This window comes from Pantherophis guttatus, chromosome 6 (assembly GCF_059756535.1).
Source record: "Pantherophis guttatus breed Tessera chromosome 6, ASM5975653v1, whole genome shotgun sequence".
Lineage (NCBI taxonomy): Eukaryota > Metazoa > Chordata > Lepidosauria > Squamata > Colubridae > Pantherophis > Pantherophis guttatus.
The window spans coordinates 97,134,131-97,151,506 of NC_142068.1; the positions used below are offsets into that span (position 1 = coordinate 97,134,131).

At 45.4% G+C, this 17,376-nt stretch overlaps 1 protein-coding gene across 27 annotated transcripts in view; it reads right to left on the reverse strand.

Annotated features, from left to right (window-relative positions):
• Positions 1 to 417: 417 nt before the first annotated feature.
• ANK3 (ankyrin 3) overlaps positions 418 to 17,376 on the reverse strand; it is a 286,682-nt gene continuing 269,723 nt past the window's right edge. For 16 of the 27 annotated variants that reach the window (XM_087872279.1, XM_087872283.1, XM_087872293.1 and 13 more), the window contains 9 exons: positions 17,212 to 17,343; positions 16,609 to 16,752; positions 13,597 to 13,687; positions 11,668 to 12,049; positions 10,054 to 10,158; positions 7,684 to 7,767; positions 7,489 to 7,545; positions 3,569 to 3,654; positions 418 to 2,058 (listed from right to left, as the gene is read on the reverse strand). In XM_087872279.1, coding sequence (XP_087728405.1) covers positions 3,586 to 3,654; positions 7,489 to 7,545; positions 7,684 to 7,767; positions 10,054 to 10,158; positions 11,668 to 12,049; positions 13,597 to 13,687; positions 16,609 to 16,752; positions 17,212 to 17,343 — 1,064 coding nt within the window. In that variant the 3' untranslated portion in view covers positions 418 to 2,058; positions 3,569 to 3,585. Of the gene's footprint in view, positions 2,059 to 3,568; positions 3,655 to 7,488; positions 7,546 to 7,683; positions 7,768 to 10,053; positions 10,159 to 11,667; positions 12,050 to 13,596; positions 14,246 to 16,608; positions 16,753 to 17,211; positions 17,344 to 17,376 lie in introns of all 27 variants that reach the window. The other 11 variants (XM_034435340.3, XM_034435341.2, XM_034435339.2 and 8 more) reach the window with 6 other exon arrangements.

The window sequence follows — 17,376 nt, forward strand, 5'->3', positions numbered from 1 at the left end:
AAGAACAAAGAGAGTAGATGCTGAAGGCACAGGTGGGACCCCAGAAAGGCAAGACAAGAAGCAATGGATGGGAGCTAATCAAGGAGAGAAACAACCTTAGAACTAAGAAAATTCCTAACATTGAGAACAATCAACCAGTGGAACAAATTATCTTTGAAAGTTGTGGGAGCTTCATCACTGGAGACTTTTAAGAAGAAATTGGACAGCCATTTTTCAGAAATGGTGTAGGTCTCCTGTGTGAGCAGGGGGTTGGACTAGATGACCTACAAGATCCCTTCCCAACTTTTTTTTTTTTTTTTACTGTTACTGTTTCTGAGGAGGGGTGGAGGAATTCACAATCCTGAGGGGGCAAAAGGGGAAGGCAAAGCTTGCTCAGGGGATTAACACCAGGCACAAAGCATTCTGACTGCCATGTCATTGAAGGGTTTTAACACAATTTATTTTATGCTTAAATTATCAACTAGATCATCCAGTGTTGGTGGGGTTTTTTTTTCATACATATGTAATTAGAGCTATTATCAACAAATCCTGTTTCCATATGAAGATAATTAACAAATTAAAAGTATTTCACCAAAAACCCAAATAAAAATGCCCTTTAAAACACAGCAGCCTTAACAACCTAATATTAATCTGCTAGGATGATTACACATGATTGGCTTCCTGAAAGATTCTACATCTTAGAGCCAGTACACAATATAGTAATATTTTTACAGCGTGCTGCCACTCTTGTTAGCTAAGAAATTCTCTTCCTTCCTTCCCCCTCCCCTTTTTTTTTAAATATCCCCCACTGGGGATCCCAAGAGCATCACCCCAAACTGCCGGAAGCTGCAAGCATTTCCCCCAGTGGAAAGCAGGACAGGTAGCATCCCCCCGCCCTCTGCAAAAGCAACTACTGTATATGTTATGGTGTCTGTTTAAGTTTGAGATCATTTCCAGCAGAAAAACTGGCAAGAGCAACAAACATTAGATGAGGGGCTTTATGTTTAGAGGTTATGGATAGGCTTCCACAAGCAGCCCTGCTCCTGAATAGCCGCCCTGCCCAGGCGGCCTCGATCCTCCACCCACTGCAAGCAGAAATGAGGAGGCTTTCCTTAGCAGCTGTGCTTGATGAACTGCGCCCCAGGATCCCGTCTCTTATGTCGCAATCTAATATATTTGCAAAACTGGAAAAGAGTTCATCAAAATAAGGCGGAACGCATGCATCAAAATATTAGTACTCTGGAGAGAATCCTTGATTTCACAGAACTACGGAATTCCCCATCTTAGGAATCATTAAATTTGCAGCAGATTTTAAAGATTTTTTTTTAAAATCAAGCTAGCCTTTTTGCATATACAAACATTATAATCGCTAAATGTACAAGAATCTGTGAAGATACACCCAGAATACTCCGTCAGGTGTAGCGGGACCTCCGAGACACTGATTTCTGTTCAATGCAAACGCAGGATTCAGTTTGTGAACTAGGAGGCAGTGCCTGATCAGCCTGCATCCCCTACTTCTCTTTAGAATTTACAACATGTGTTATTTACAATGAGACAAGCAAATGTTAGTCTTCTTTGTTTTGTTTTGTTTTTTAAAAAAATGAAAAAAAATAAAGGTGTATTTTAGTACCCTGACAGTTTGGGTCTGAGAAAAATAAGGCGAGCTGTTGTGGATTTTAATAATTTTTAGTGCCTTTCGGTAGTTTGAACCATTCTCCAGTGTCATTTGAATCTCTCTCGCAACAGGAATTCCTCGGTTCCGCCATGGCTTTGCGTTGCTTCTGTGAAGCTGTCGTCTAGGAGCACCCTGGACACTCGTCCCTTCTTCTCTCGCTGCATCCTCTCTAATGGTGTGAATGAAAGTGGGTTTCCATGCTCGTGTAGAACTGGCTCATGCTAAATTAAATTTGTTTTTGTTGTGTTCTTCACATAAAAACCATGCGGTTAATGTGTGGAAGCAGCAAACACACAGACGCGCGCACACGCACACACACACTTTTGTCCGTGACTTGATAATTCCTGTTGATTTCATTCGTCCTCGAGTTTCTCTCTAGAATACTGGCAGTAAAAGCACACAGTCTTGGGTCAAGTGGAAAAGGATGGGGAAGAGAGAAAGAGAAAGAGAAAACCGGCGTTAGAATAGCAGTGAGTCTTTCAACTGCAAATAATAATTCTGCATCTCTTCCATAAAATAAAAGACCCACCCTACAGCCCCCAATGCGTTGACCCATTCATCTGGCCCAGAGTGGGCCATGTTGGACCACAGCTTCGGCTGCCCATAGACCCCGAGGTACAGCTGCCACCAAGAGGGTTATCCACAGTGGTGGGATTCAAATAATTTAACAAGCGGTTCTCTGCCCTAATGACCGGCTGGGTGGGTGTGGCCATGGTGGGCGTGGCCAAGGGGTGTGACAGGCAGCACCCAGCCTCCTGCACCGCTCTGGGAGCAAAAACAGACCACGGGGGGCGGGGGAACGCACCAACCCCCACGCCCTATTTTGGGCCTAGTAGGCCTCCTTGCAGCCTCCTGGGAGTGAAAGCAGGCTGCAGGGGCCCCGCACTGCACCTGCCTGCGCCCCATTTTGGGCCTAGTAGGCCTCTCTGCAGCCTCCTGGGAGTGAAAATGGGCCTCCTTGCGGAGCCAAAATGGGGTGCATGGGGATTCCTGGAAGGAGCAGGGCCAGCCAGCATTTTAACTACCGGTTCGATCGAACCAGCCCGAACCAGCTGAATCCCACCACTGGTTATCCAGGGCCAAGAGGTTTAGTACCTGAAGTACAAGGATTACCCACCCCAGGTACTATATTAGAACAAAACGGAAGCATAGCCAGAGCAACACATAAATCCAGTTTTTTTCAAGTCCTGCACTGGTTAAACAAGCTTGATTTTCAGCCACCTCTTCAGGAAAATGTTTCCCAATTCAATGAGCTAAAGTAAACAAATGAGATTAGAACAAAATTTTCCAAGCTGGAAGTTATCTGGTTTGTAGGTTACAAAATGTAACTCATATCTGATTAGGCTACTAGTAGATGACTAAACTTAAATGGCGTAACGCCCAGCCCTCTGAAGGACTGCCTGTCCCCCATCATATCTGTAGGATCAGGCAGCTTTGGCTCCATTCAGATTCCACCAATTAAGTCCTGTCAACCTAGAAAATGGGCCCTTTCTGTTGCAATACGTAGCTGACCCCCCCCCCAACCATCTTCAACCAGCCCTAAATCCATGGTTATTCCAGGGGTGGGCTTCAAAAATTTTAGCAAGGGGTTCTCTGCCTGGTTGCTGCGTGGCATGGCCATGATGGGCATGGCCTAGTCGGTCTCCTGGCGGGCGGGTGGGCGGAAGCTCCCGCAGTCGCTGCTACCGGTTCGCGTGATCCAGACAGAACCGGCTGAATCCCACCACTGCCCCCAACTCACTGAATGATGGGAGCCCCATCAGCCCAACAATGGAAGGGCAATGCAGAAATTGTTAAGCCCCGAAGAAATTGCTAAGCCAAAAAAATAAGCTCTGAGTCTCACATTGCTTCATAAAGATTTCTTAATTGCTTAATCCAAGTATGAAGAATACAAGAGTTATATATCCAACTGACCATTCACTGTTTGGCTGTTATGAGTAGGTTGTCTTCTCTGCATGCCGGGCTTCTTTTTTCATTTTCACTTTACACCCTTCTCCCTGCTTTAAAAAAGAGGACACACCATCAGATATCAAGTGGATGCTCTCATCGTAGCAGTTATACAAGACAGGGAATCAGTACTAAACTGTAAAATCTATACCAGAGGTGTCAAACTCAATTTCATTGAGGGCCGTATCAGAGTTGTGTTTGACCTGGGGGGGCCGGGGGACATGGCCAGCTCGACGTCACTCGTGTCGGGGGCGCCTGTGGTGGCCTGAGCGCACTGCCAGCGAAAATGGGCTCATGAACTCTGCTTTTGGCTGCAACGGCCTCCTGCAACCCTCTGCCAACGAAACCGGAGCTTGGGAGCGCTGCCCGTGGCCCTTCCAAGTTCCATTTTCACTGGCAGAGGCACTGCTGGCTGGTCCTTTGCTGTTTCCAGGGCAGCCTCATGGGACGGATCTAAGGACCCCACAGGCCGGATCCGGCCCCGGGCTTTGAGTTTGATACCCCTGATTTACACAGACTACTGGGAGCGGCGAAAGGCAAGTAGCCAGTAGCCACGCAAGATGATGACATGTGTGATGATGACACATGTAGCACAATTCCAGGCTCATCATCCTGAAATAAGTTTTTGAACATCAAACAGAATTCTGAATATTTCATTACTTCTTCTCCCGCTTTACAAATATCCCATGCTGGGTGATTCCAAGTTAGCAGACCCTTTGCAAGCCAAATTCTGCTGATTTAAGGAAGGTTCAAAGCTTTACATTAAGTTGATTAGTCACGAAAGATGCAACTGGGAAAAGGGAATATTTGCCAAAGCAAAACCTATCTGCAATAAAGATACTAAAAGTCCCCCAAATATTTTTTTTCCCCCATTTGAAAATTCACAGCTTAGCAATACAGTCAAAACCTTGATTCTTCAGACCTCCAGCAGACAGCATATGCCATGGGCATTTTGTTTTTCTTTTTATTTTGGACTTCATCCCTAAATAGTGGAGAAAATCCATGATTTCCACAACATTCCAGACAACTGATCTAATTTACATCAACTGCAACACTTCCGTCATGATGTTCCTTTGTGCCATTTGTCTCCATTCCGTGCCATTAAAGCAGGGGTGTCAAACTCGATTTCATTGAGAGCTGCATCAGGGTTGTATTTGACCTCGGGGGATTAGGTGGGCATGGCCAGCATGACGTCACTTGGGTCGGGGGCGCCTGTGGTGGCCTGAACACTCTGCCGTTAAAAAATGAGCTTCTGAGCTCCATTTTCGGCTCTGACGGCCTCCTGCAATTCTCTGCCAATGAAAACGGAGCTCAGGAGGGCCATGCACGGCTCTCGTGAGCTCTGTTTTCACTGGCAGAAGCACCACAGGCCGGTCCTTCACTAATTCCAAGGCAGCCCCCCCGGGCCAGATCTAAGCACCTCTGGGAGCACCCCGGGCCTTGAGTTTGACACCCCTGCATTAGAGTAATGACAGAATTGAAGAAAGGGCAGACAATGGAGACAAATCATGGAAAACCACTGACAATATAATTACACAAAGGATATCAATTAGGTCAAGGTTATCAATTCTATTTCCTCCACCCCAACTGTCCATTCACTTGAGGTTTTGCTGCACTTTGCTAAGGAATATAGAAGAGGGATATCCAGGGTTACAGGTAGTCCTCAACTTACAACAGTTCATTTAATGACCTTTTGAAGTTACGACACCAAAAAAGTGACTTATCACCATTTTTCACACTCCTAACTGTTGCAGCATCCCCATGGTCATGTGATCAAAATTCAGATGTTTGGCAATGGACTCATATTTATGACGGTTGCAGTGTCCTTTTGCAACCTTCTGACAAGTGAAGTCACTGGGGAAGCCAGATTCACTTAACAACCATGTTACTAACGTAGCTACTGCAGTGATTCACTTAACAAATGTGGCAAGAAAGATTGTAAAATGGGGCATAAGTCACTTAACAAAAGTTTCACTTGGCAACATAAATTTGGGCTCAGTTGTGATCGTAAATTGAGGACGAGCTGTAGCAGCTTTGAGGGGGACTTTATTGGAGTAGCTTCTGGCCAGCTTTTTATGTTTAGGTCTTCTACAACTTCTAACCCTGAGGTCTAATCCCTCTGAAAGGCAGTGGGAAAGTTTGAAGGAAACAGGAAGTGGGGAACCCCATGGCTGGGGGGGGGGGGCTTAGAAAATTAGGAAGTTTCTGAACCAGGCCTGTGATTCTGGACAATTGTCCTCAAAGCCCTTGGAGAACTGGGGACAATCAGATCAGACTGATAGAGAAAGTTTAGACCTGGGACGGACTCTTTAAGTTTCAATACTGCTTCTGCTGTTCCAAGAAAAGTTTTCATATCCTCCTTGTCCTGATTTGTTAGTTCTGGTAAACAGTTACTAGTTTTCTTGCAAATCTTCACCTCATCCAACCTGATGCACCTGGCCTTCTTTTTCACATCCTCCCATTGCCCCCTAATTAAAACAGACACCCCTTTTAATTATTATTATTATTATTACTTCAATGTTAGATTTACAAGTCAGCAGGGCAAACTCCAAAGCAGCTTGGGCCTGGTAGCCTTGGGGAAAGACATTTCCTGTTCTGCCCCGGTGTTTCCAGATTCCAGGTGTAAGGAGCATCTTCCCAAGAACAGGGAGTGACAGAGAAGGATGGAGATCTCAGCTCCCAGATGTCTGGCAAGCAGATATGTTTGTCTCACCCACAGCCGCACCATCTCCCTTGCTATAGCCAGTGAATGCATAGTTAGGTATGCATCCCCCCAAGGAGCATTTGAATCCCTCACCCACACCCATCAAGCATCCCCAGGATCTGCCTTCTCTTCTCTTTGGCTTTGATGGTCCATGGACCTCTCCCAACTCACCGCTGGCCCCAGAGGCCAAGACCTGCAGCCAATCTCAAATGCTGTTTGATCTGATGAGCTTTTCTGGTGGACTGGTGTCATTGTAAGAGGGAAGGAAAGTACTAACAATGGGGTCTTCTTTTCAGGATGAGCAATAGCCTGTTTGTTAACCCCTAGGCTCAATCATCCTCCAGTTTGTCAAAAATAGCATCCAGGTGAGAACCTGGGCCTTGTGCGGTCATGTATACCTTATTATTTAGAAGAAGACAGGTGATTAGAAAGATTGAATGTCTTCTTTTTTTAAAAAAAAAATCTTTCTGCCCAGCTAATAGAAAACTGGATTGCCATCAGTGTGTGAGGACTGATCCACTGGAAGAAAAGAATAAGGGTGTTCTGTGAGAAGGGAAGACAACATATGGATAGGATATCCATTTGGACTTGAAAAACCAGGTCATGGGATGGATCATCAGGGGAAATAGCTACCAATGTGGTCTCCAGGAGTTGAAAACCACTGGATGGCCATCCCATAATCCGTTTCATGCTTGGACTCTTGATCCCTTGCCACATTGAACTCGTGCACATCCTGCAGTATTTATGGGGTGGAGGGCTCATTCTGGAAGGTTTAGTCTAATTTTGCACCCTCAACCCTCCCAAATCCTCTTCGTTAGTACCAAAGGAAATGCTCAGCACCCTGTCTTCCCTTGGTAGATGAAACTGGCCAGGAGGCAGAAGATGGGAAGAACAAAGAGCCCACAGGGAAGAGCCTGAGATACGGTTATTCACAAGTCTTGCTAGTAAAGCCCCCCTAGCCAGAACAGCCTTGGGGATGGTCCTTTGGAGCCAGACGGTGAAAGAGCAGCTGCCGGCCAAACACAGTTTATTCTTTCAGATCAGGCGCACCACTTGCTAAAAGCACAAGCATTTTGCCTTAGGGGGGGCGGGGGGGGGCAGAGGTTAATTGGCAAGCCACCAGCCACTCAACCGCGTTTTGAGCCCAGAGGGACCACTGCACCCTGCTCAGCTCTTTCATTACCCTGATAGGTTTTTTCACGTGTGGGATAACAAGGCGTCTTAATACTTTCCGGGTAACCTGTGAGAAATAACATAGGAAAAACAAAAGTCGATACGTGTTCTGCCCGAGTCCGGAAGGACACAGTTGATGGACAAAGAATCCATAATTTAGGACTCAAAAAGAAGGAGAAAAAGGAATCTGCAGGAGAGAATTTACTTTTCGGGTGACGGTATTGCCTTCTTCGTCCGTGAACTGCTCTTGCGTGACTGATTCACCTGGAATGTTTTTGGCTTCCTCGCCCTAGTAGAGAACAGGTCAAAGGATTAGCCCTACTCACTTGGGGCCATCTCTGCTTTTCAACACCAGTCCAAGCAATAAACTCATGCCAAGCCAGGCCAGATTTTCTTGTTAGAGACAATCAGACATCTAGAGTGTCTTATGACACATGATTCATGGTTTCAATTCTGTGGATCATGCTGAACATATACTTATGTTGTCAAAGGCCATTTATGGGTGGCTGCTGCTTTCAGGAGAGCAATTTATACTGTGGATTTGGTGCTGTATACCTAGGAAATTCGTCTAGGAAACTCAGGGCTAAACCCATGGAGAAGGTTTTGTAAGAACTCCCTACAAAGGGAGTTATTGGGCACAATCACTACTTCATTTTGATAGCCCTGAGAACCTCTGAAATAATTCTTCCCTGCTGCCATCTCAATCCTCCATAAATCTTTTTTTGAAGACAAAGTTATTACTTGTACAATTTTATGGATCTTTATTCAGGAGAAGCCCATGCTTAGTTGTGCTGGTCCTAATACAACCCTTGAACTAAGATTAGTTCTTCATGAAAAACAGTTTACCAGAATCTCTCCAAAGATGAGTAAAAAAGCAGAGCTCCTTTATTCCCAATGACTTTGGGCAGATAAGGCTTCTCACTTATCTCAAGAAGCTCCAGCTGGTCATTATTTAGCACACAATCACACTGCTTGTGCAAGATGTTTCCTTGTATGGGAAGCATCATCATATTAGGCAAAACACTCACTGATGAGAGTTTTAAGAGCCTTAGATAATACCAGGATGGCTGGGGGCTAAATTAACCACATAGAAAGATTAGAGAGTTGAGAGTCTTTATGATGCTAACAAACTCTTCTGTGTCCTTGTTTTACTCCATCTCTTGACAACGCTGGGGAAAGCTGAGGAAGCTTTGAGTGTTCATACAAGATAGGATGTAAACTGAATCATCATTGTTATTATCCCAACAGCACCAGCAAATCAATGTCACAACCTACAACAACAGATCAGCTTCCCCAGAACTACCTTCACGAGAAGCCTTGTGACGTCCCCGGGATTCCTGTCAAACTGGATCGGGAGCAAAGCCCAAACAGGTCCACAATCGCACAAAACTGGAAGAGGTCCAATGTCTCTGTTTACATTGTGGTTTGGACTATCTAGATCAGGGATCTCCAACCTTGGATCTCCCAGAAATTCTGGGAGTTGAAGTCCACAAATTGTCAAGGTTGGAGACCCCTGATCTAGATCGCAGGTCTGGATGGAGGTGTTGGTAATAATCTCTCTCCCACCCTTAATGCTCACAGTATTCTTTACTGTTCAACAGCAGTAATTGTGTGTGCTTGTATTTACACAAGCGGCTTTGAGGAAGATATCCAGAAGAATGTTGTGAGAAAGAGAAATTGAGTTAACACATTTGTTTGGAGAGCGTCATTGATTAAACTATGGGGATGATTCAGGACATTTTTCCTCTTAAGATGAAAGGCAAAATGGCATCAACTATGCATGGACAAACACGAGCAGGATCGATAGTTGAACCCTTCTGCAACCCTGATTGTGGAACAGACTGGCTCCTGATTCTCAATGCAACAGACAAGTTGAAGGCCTTTCCAAGGACCTTGACTTTTTCCCCTGATTTTATCTTTCCATCTGTAGAGTCCCCCAGTTACTACACCCAGTCGTGGAATACAAAATTTTTTACTACAGGTTCTGTGGGCATGGCTTAGTGGGTGTGGCCAGGGGGTGTGATAGGCAGCACTCGGCCTCCTGCACCCCCTGGTAGCAAAAATGGGCCACAAGGAGGGACGTGCTGCCCCCTGCACCACATTTTGGGCCTAGGAGACCTCCCTGAAGCCTCCTGGGAGTGTAAATGGGCCGCGAGGAGGGATGCACCCCCCGCACCCCATTTTGGGCCTAGGAGGCCTTCCTGCACTTACCTGGGAGCCAAAACGGGGTGCGTGGGGACTCCTGGAAGGGGCGGGGCAGGAAGGGGCGGGGCCAGCCATCAATTTAACTACCGGTTTGCCCAAACCGGCTGAATCCCACCACTGACTACACCACTTTTGAACACATGTAGCGTATTCAACTACATTCCAGTGCATTTAGAGTCATGCATATACAGCCATGCAACACAGGACGGGATTATGCGCAACAACCCAGACTGCAATCTGGTAGGTCCTCCCAAGAGGTCTGTAGGTTGTGCAAGGGACAATACAAAGAGAGTGTCTAATGGTGAGCCACACGATCCGCACTGCAGTCCAAGTCCACTCCATGCCAAGGGGCACCACCATCACACAATACCTTCAGAAAGAACCGCCGGCGATAAACCCTCGTAACGATCCTCTGCTCTTCACCTGAACTTGAATCACTCTGAATCTCACATTCAGTGTCACTGTCACTCAACTCCTGATAAATGCAGTTTTAGTAACATTTTTACTGGCTCGTTTAAAACATAAAAATGAATCTGAGCAAGAAGAGAGGAGAAATGGCTTCCCCCAAATTTAGATTCACCTCCCCCAACTACCATCCTAGGGACCACACTTCTAAATGAGGGGCACACAGCCATGTTGCCTTGATATCGTTTACGGCAGGGGTCTCCAACCTTGGCAACTTTAAGGCTTGTGTAAGAGATGAAGCTGGCTGAGGAACTCTGGGAGTTGAAGTCCACAAGTCTTAAAGTTGCCAAAGTTGGAAAACTCCGGTTTATGGCATAAAAACAGATTTGCACATGCTTGTGCAACAGCTGTAAACTCTTGTGTCTACAAGCTTTTTATGAGCAGGGAGGGACCAGAGTGCAGATACACCTTCCTTACACATTTCCCCACTATTCCTTGCTACCCTCAAAGATCCTTTCATTTTATAGCAACAGCTCTGTTTTCCAAAACCAAAGCTATTCTCGCAGTGTTATATGCCCAATGCCCCATCTCTTTCTAGACCAAACTAAGATTAGTGGCACGTTCTTCTTTTGTTGTTGTTGTTATTGTTAAACAGGATTTGAAACACTACTTCGAAAAGCAGTTTCAAATTTGAGTTATGCCAAGAATTTTGCTTAATTCTGCAGACCACCAAGGCAAAATAGTCCCTTATGCTTTAGCTCTCCATCCAGCTTTATGTATATTTTCCCAGCCAACAATGCATATTCTGTCATGAATTTCAGGAAAGAATGGTTGAAAAGTGCACTATTTGCATGGAGAATCCACCCTCAAGCTGGAAGTAAGGTCAACCTGCTACACAACTGAAGCACTTTCTAGGGATTTCTCCCACCCCAAAATGGGCTAAGCTATGATTTGATGGCATTTGGAAGGTGGATGCATCTTACACAGTGGTGGGTTTCAAATTTTTTTTACTACCGGTTCTGTGGGCGTGGCTTGGGTGTGGTGTGGCTTGGTGGGCGTGGCAGGGGAAGGTTACTGCAAAATCCCCATTTCCACCTGGTCAGCTGGGACTTGGGAGGCAGAGAATAGATTGGGGCGGGGCCAGTCAGAATTTTTACTACCGGTTCTCCGAACTACTCAAAATTTCTATCAGTTCTCCAGAACTGGTCAGAACCTGCTGAAACCCACCTCTGATCTTACATACATTTCCTGCCTTTTGTGGGACTTTTCCTCATGGCTCAGCCGTTTTGCACGAGCACCTCATTTATGTGTGTATCTACACTCACATTGAGAACCTGGCTTTAATCAAGGGGAGTTTGGTGAATGGATGGGGGGGGGGGAACTGCAGAATAAAAACATGATGCTCTGCGCGTTTGATTCCCGCACGGCCATCACGGGGACCCTGGCATGCAGCAGCTCGTCTCCCGACCACGTCTCAGGGACGTGGAGGAAGGGGCAGCTGCAGGAGAAGCAAGAATGAGTGGCAAATGGTGGCCTATCTCCTCCTCCCTGAGCAAACCAAAGTTTGTGGCATTTATACCTTGTGTTCTGATGCAGCCGCTATTCCATCGTCTTCCTGAGCTTTTGATCTTGGCTTGCTGCTGTCAGAAATATTCCAACTTGTCTTTTTCATGCTAACAGGCACAGAGGTTTTAGGTGTATCAACTGCTGGCTTGCTTGCCTCTTGCAAGGATTTCTGGTGGGATGTTAGTGAGATTGTTTGCTGCTCAGTTCGGAGAGAGCTTTGCATTTTTGGTTTCAGAGTTTCCTTGTCGCTCTGTTTCCCTAGACTGTTCACAGAGTCCTGGACAAAAGTCTTAGCCTTTGCTTCTAGCGTAGATTCCGAGTAGCTCCCGTTGGTCTCCAGTTTTCCTGCTTCCCCTTTGAAATATGAGGTAATAGAATCTCTACATTGACCAAGGCTGCAAGAGAGGAAGAGCCAAACCCAAGAAATAAGTAACGGTATCATTAAATCACTTCTCCACAGGTACTCCTCAACAGGCTGGCATATAGGGATTACAAAAAACTGTGACTGCAGCTCTAAGGTAAGTAATTATCTACAAGTTGTGGCTCTGGAAGTTGGTATCATTCCAGATATGCCATAGGATGTATCTAGCTTCTAGCCAATACGAGTCTTGAAGGATCATCGTGATCCTCTTCGGAAATAAATCTGGACTTGAGCAAGGTGAGTAGGCTTGCTCCTCTGTTCCATAATGACAAGATGCTTTTGAACAGCAGACAAGCTCCAAAGGAAGAAAGATTTCCCCCGATGGATATTGACACACAGTTGGGTTGATCCTGGATTCTTGTGGGAACAGCCTACAGCTTCTGAAATTTTCTCTCTGTATTCCCAGGTGATTGGAACAGCTAACAAGATCCTGATAAAATTGCCAGATGTTGTAGGCACATCCACAAGGAGCAGGAACCCTTGGTGATCATTCTGGAGCTTTGGAATGGCCTCCCCAGAGCCTGGTTGTCTTTGTCTCTCTCCCTCCCTGCCACTCCCTCCCCCCCTTTCCTCTCTATCTCTCCCTCTCTCCCTCTCTGTCCCTCCCTCCCTCCCTCTCTCCCCCTCCCTCCCCCCTTTCCTCTCTATCTCTCCCTCTCTCTCTGTCCCTCCCTCCCTCTCCCTCCTCTCTCCCTCCCTCCCCTCCCTCTCCTCTCCCTCCCCCTCCCTCCCCCCCTTTCCTCTCTATCTCTCCCTCTCTCTCTCTGTCCCTCCCTCCCTCTCCCTCCTCTCTCCCTCCCTCCCCCTCCTCTCCCTCCCTCCCTCTCTCCCCCTCCCTCCCCCCTTTCCTCTATCTCTCCCTCTCTCTCTGTCCCTCCCTCCCTCTCCCTCCTCTCTCCCTCCCTCCCCCTCCTCTCCCTCCCTCCCTCTCTCCCCCTCCCTCCCCCCTTTCCTCTCTATCTCTCCCTCTCTCTCTGTCCCTCCCTCCCTCTCCCTCCTCTCTCCCTCCCTCCCCTCCCTCCCTCCCCCTCCCTCCCCCCTTTCCTCTCTATCTCTCCCTCTCTCTCTCTCTGTCCCTCCCTCCCTCTCCCTCCCTTCCCTCCCTCTCTCCCCCTCCCTCCCTCTCCCTCCTCCTCTCTTTCCCTCTCTCTCTCCCTTCCTCTCTCTCTTCCCCTCTCTATATTTGGGCTCTTTTAAATCCTTTGAGAGCTACACTTAGTCTCCTAGAATTCTTTCTATCTCTGCTTTGAATGAGGATTAAGTGCTGGCTTTGATTTCACTGCCCTAAATATCAGTGTATATCTATGTCTTGAGAACATCAGAATTGGTCTATAAAATACCATTAACTAAATACTTAAAGCTATTGGTCCCTTCTTTTGACGTGTCAAATATTTACATGCTTCCATCTAGCAGGAAACAAATTAAGACACGTATTTTTTTAAAAAAAACCTCCACAATATGAGAAAAGCAGAAGAACTGATCAGTCTGAGACTTGGCTGTGTCAGCCTTATCGCCCCGTACCTGTCGTCCAATCGATTTAGCAACTCTCCGCTTATTCTGCGTCCTGAAGACGTTGGTTCCACCTTGACTCGGGGGGCCTCGTTCTGCCAACCTGTAATTGAAGACATTTCCTGTTCGGCCTGCTGCACATAGTTAAGTATAGACAAGACTTTCTCTTCTGTCATTTCCTCAGACTCGGCAATTTCTTCAAGGCAAATATCTTCAAACAGAGACTTAAGCTTTTTGTCCGTCAGCTCCTCATCAGTACCAGACCAATTTCTCTCGTGGCGTTCAGTCCTCACTAAGGGTTGACTACTCTCTTCGCCCAGCATCTGCATTCCAGCATAGCTACCGAGATACCGAGGATAATCCTTCAGGTGGATTTCTTCCAGTGGGTTTTGGCCTGCATCTTTAGAGGCTCCTTCTATAGGCACCGAGTATTTGCCATCTTCCAGTGAGGTGTCTTCTTCAATGACCACGGGAGGTCCTTCAGCCGTCTCTTCTAGGTTTCCCTGTGAAGTTGCTAAGACATCACTCAGTCTACTAGGAGTTCTAAGGGGTGATTCTATGCTAGAGAAATCACTAGCCAAATCATCTTGATGGAAATGGCTGGGTGGCACGAAGCACAACCCAGAGGGGGGTTCCAGTTCCATTTGAAAGGTGGGGTAACCTAAGGAAGACAGCACATTTGGACTGATTGCCATGAAGAATGGAGTAACATAAAATCAAGCATTCAGAATGGCTGAGTACTTAGAACATGAGAACTGCATGAAACAGCAAGAACAATTGAATCAGGAATGGGACAAAGAATTCTTCAGAGAGCACAACCAAACTGAAGTCAGCAGAACTGGGAGCACAGCACACACCGGCAGCTGGTCTCTCTCTATTCACAGCTACTTTGATGATTTCTCAATCAGCTGGACAGAATCTCAATTTTTGGTTCAACGATTATATATATATGAATAATGGCGATCTGCAGCATAACAATTCATTTCTGCTTTTATTATGGCTCACAGTGTTTAAATGGAAAAAATAAATAAAGTAGCTGCCTGCAAAACAGGCTAATATTTTACAAGAATTTTAAAAATTGCCTTCATTTTTATTATAGGCATCTCTTTTTAATACTGACCTAATAACACCACGCATAATGATTATTGTGCTACATTCTTCAATTTAGTCAGTGCCCTTTGCAAATGGATTCGATGTAGAAAATAGAAATAAATTTCAGGTAGGACAGAAAAAGGTAGTTCTTGATCTATGACAGGAAAAGACAACCTATGGGGTGGGGGAAGGAGGGAGGGGAGAGAATCTATAGATCAACTCCAGGAATCGTGTAACTCTAGAGAGGAGAGTATTGTGATGAGTGAAGAGACCTTGGTGATCTTGGAGACACAGGCGATCTTGGTGACACAGGTACAATCAGAAACACTGAGATCAAATAAAGAAAAGGAAAGGAGAAGCATGAACACAAAGGAGCCATTGTTCCCCAGGACAGGAATGGCCAAGGCAGCATGTTCCGCCCTTGTCAATTTTTAATCAAGGTGAATTCCAAAATGTGGAAATCGGGGTGTCTCATGCTGGCTGAGGAATTCTGGGAGTTGAAGTCCACAAATCTTAAAGTTGCCAAGCTTGGGGACCCCTGCTCTAAATGTTAGAGAAGGTTCCACATCCTTCTAAGGGGATCAATGAATGTGCTCCTCATGTTTACTAGAAGGAAGCACGGCAATTACCAATAGCACTTAGACTTATATACCACTTCACAGTGCTTTACAGCCCTCCAAACTAAGCAGTTTACAGAGTCAGCATATTGCCTCCAACAATCTGGTCATCATTTTATTGACCTCAGAAGGATGGAAGGCTGAGTCAACCTTGAGCCGGAGAGAATCAAACTCCTGGCAGGAGGCAGAGTTAGCCTATAATACTGCATTCTAACCACTGCACCACCACAGCTCATGTCAACCTGACCATTGACTGTGGCACTGTGTGCTTGTCAGAAAATTATTCCCAGCATCCAGAACAACAGCCAGAGTAAGGAAAACATTGCAGGAGACTGAGCATTGACCATGCCTGTCCTAGCATTTAGTTTCAGCATAGAAATGAAATGGCAGATGAATGGTATAGTTGCATAATCCCACAGGTAAATATTAGGCTAACCCATCTGACAAAAATGGGACGTTCAGCGTTGAGATATGGCATCTGGAAGCGACGTGCATTAATTATGATGTTGGTTGGTTGGTTGGTTCTCTGAATCCACTGAGAGAAAGTTAAGATGCAGTCTGGTCTTGGTGAGGATAAGGAGCTTTAGAGATGCTTGGAGAAGAGGAAGGACAGAACGCAAAACAAGAGAAGCACATTCTTTTTAGAGGGAAGAAACCCATTTCACGATTGAACAGCACAAGCCACATTTCAAGAACAAATTTCTTAAAATGTCCACAGAACTTATATTTCTGCATTGCAGCGATTTAGGGGCCAGCCCTGCTGCTCAGAGACGGGGAATGCTTGATGCCTTGCATTGAGCCAGGAAATGCTTCCCTCCCCCAGGAGGCAGCACCCCAGAACATGGATTCTTGGATGTATGCATATGCAAGTCGACACATGCATATATACTCATCTTGCATGTTCAGGCCAGCACAGTATTTCATAAGCAGCCTAGCAACATGTCAAAAGCCAAAAAGTAATTGCTGTAACTTTGTTCTTGATTGCACCTCCGTGTTTGAAAGCAAAACATTAACAGCCTCAAGAAAAAACTCTGGGTGCTGAATTGGAACATTGGAGTTTCATTGCCTGATTAGGGGAAGTTTCAGAATGCAACTGCAAAGTTTGCAATCGCACCTCAGGACTACAGAAGCAATTTGCAACTCTGTTAAATCAAAACAAGTGCTGGTTTAGTCATACCCTAAAATGTATTTTGTTAAGTAAGAACGTATTTTAAGTGGACAAAAAATCTCAAAGTCCCATGTTATTAGATCAAAAACATATATATTTGTTACTCACTTGGGGAAAAAATACATAAAATGAAACAAACTCAGTTACCATCAACAGTATCGTGGAAAACATTATTTTCATCTGCAAAACTTCTGGTGCCTGATATGTTGCCATAATCAAATATTGGTCCTTCCAACAAAGTTACAATGTCGATCCGATTGATTTTTGTTAATACAGAAGTTAAGGCATCAGCTGTGGGGGGGAAAGGACAAAACACATTAAAATTATTTTGTGCAACTTTTAATTCTTTGGATAGGTGGTTTCATCGATCCCATAGGAAGTGTAGAGGTCTCTAAACAAAAGAGGAGGCATCAACTAAATGTCAGAGATGGGAGCACATGAGCTGCAGTGCCCTGTACATTTTGAATTGCTTATTTATCAAATTCCAGCATGTCTTTTTATCAGTGAACGCACAATGCTGCGTAAATCAAAAACACTTAACAGTGTGTATTGGCAACTTATTCTCCAAGGCATTGTGTCTCTTTGCAATACTATACATGCACGAAGGTTGGACGACCAAGGCTGTTGGATAAAGAATATAAGCACTCTGGACACAGAGGGGTTTGGTCTGTGAGTGTTCATTCACACATATCCCTGTAGGGAAGTAGGAACTTCAAGATGCAGCCCTTTCTACACAAATCTTAAACTTACTTGTAGCATTTTTTCCATCTCTTATAACCCATTTCTTTAACAACATGAAGCTCTGAGCAATTAAAGAATTTGGGTTTTCCACTCGAATCTGATTAATTTCGTCAACAGAAAAATTCAGCTCTCTTGCCAGTTCTACAGTGTGGGAAAGAGAGAAGAAAAAATAAT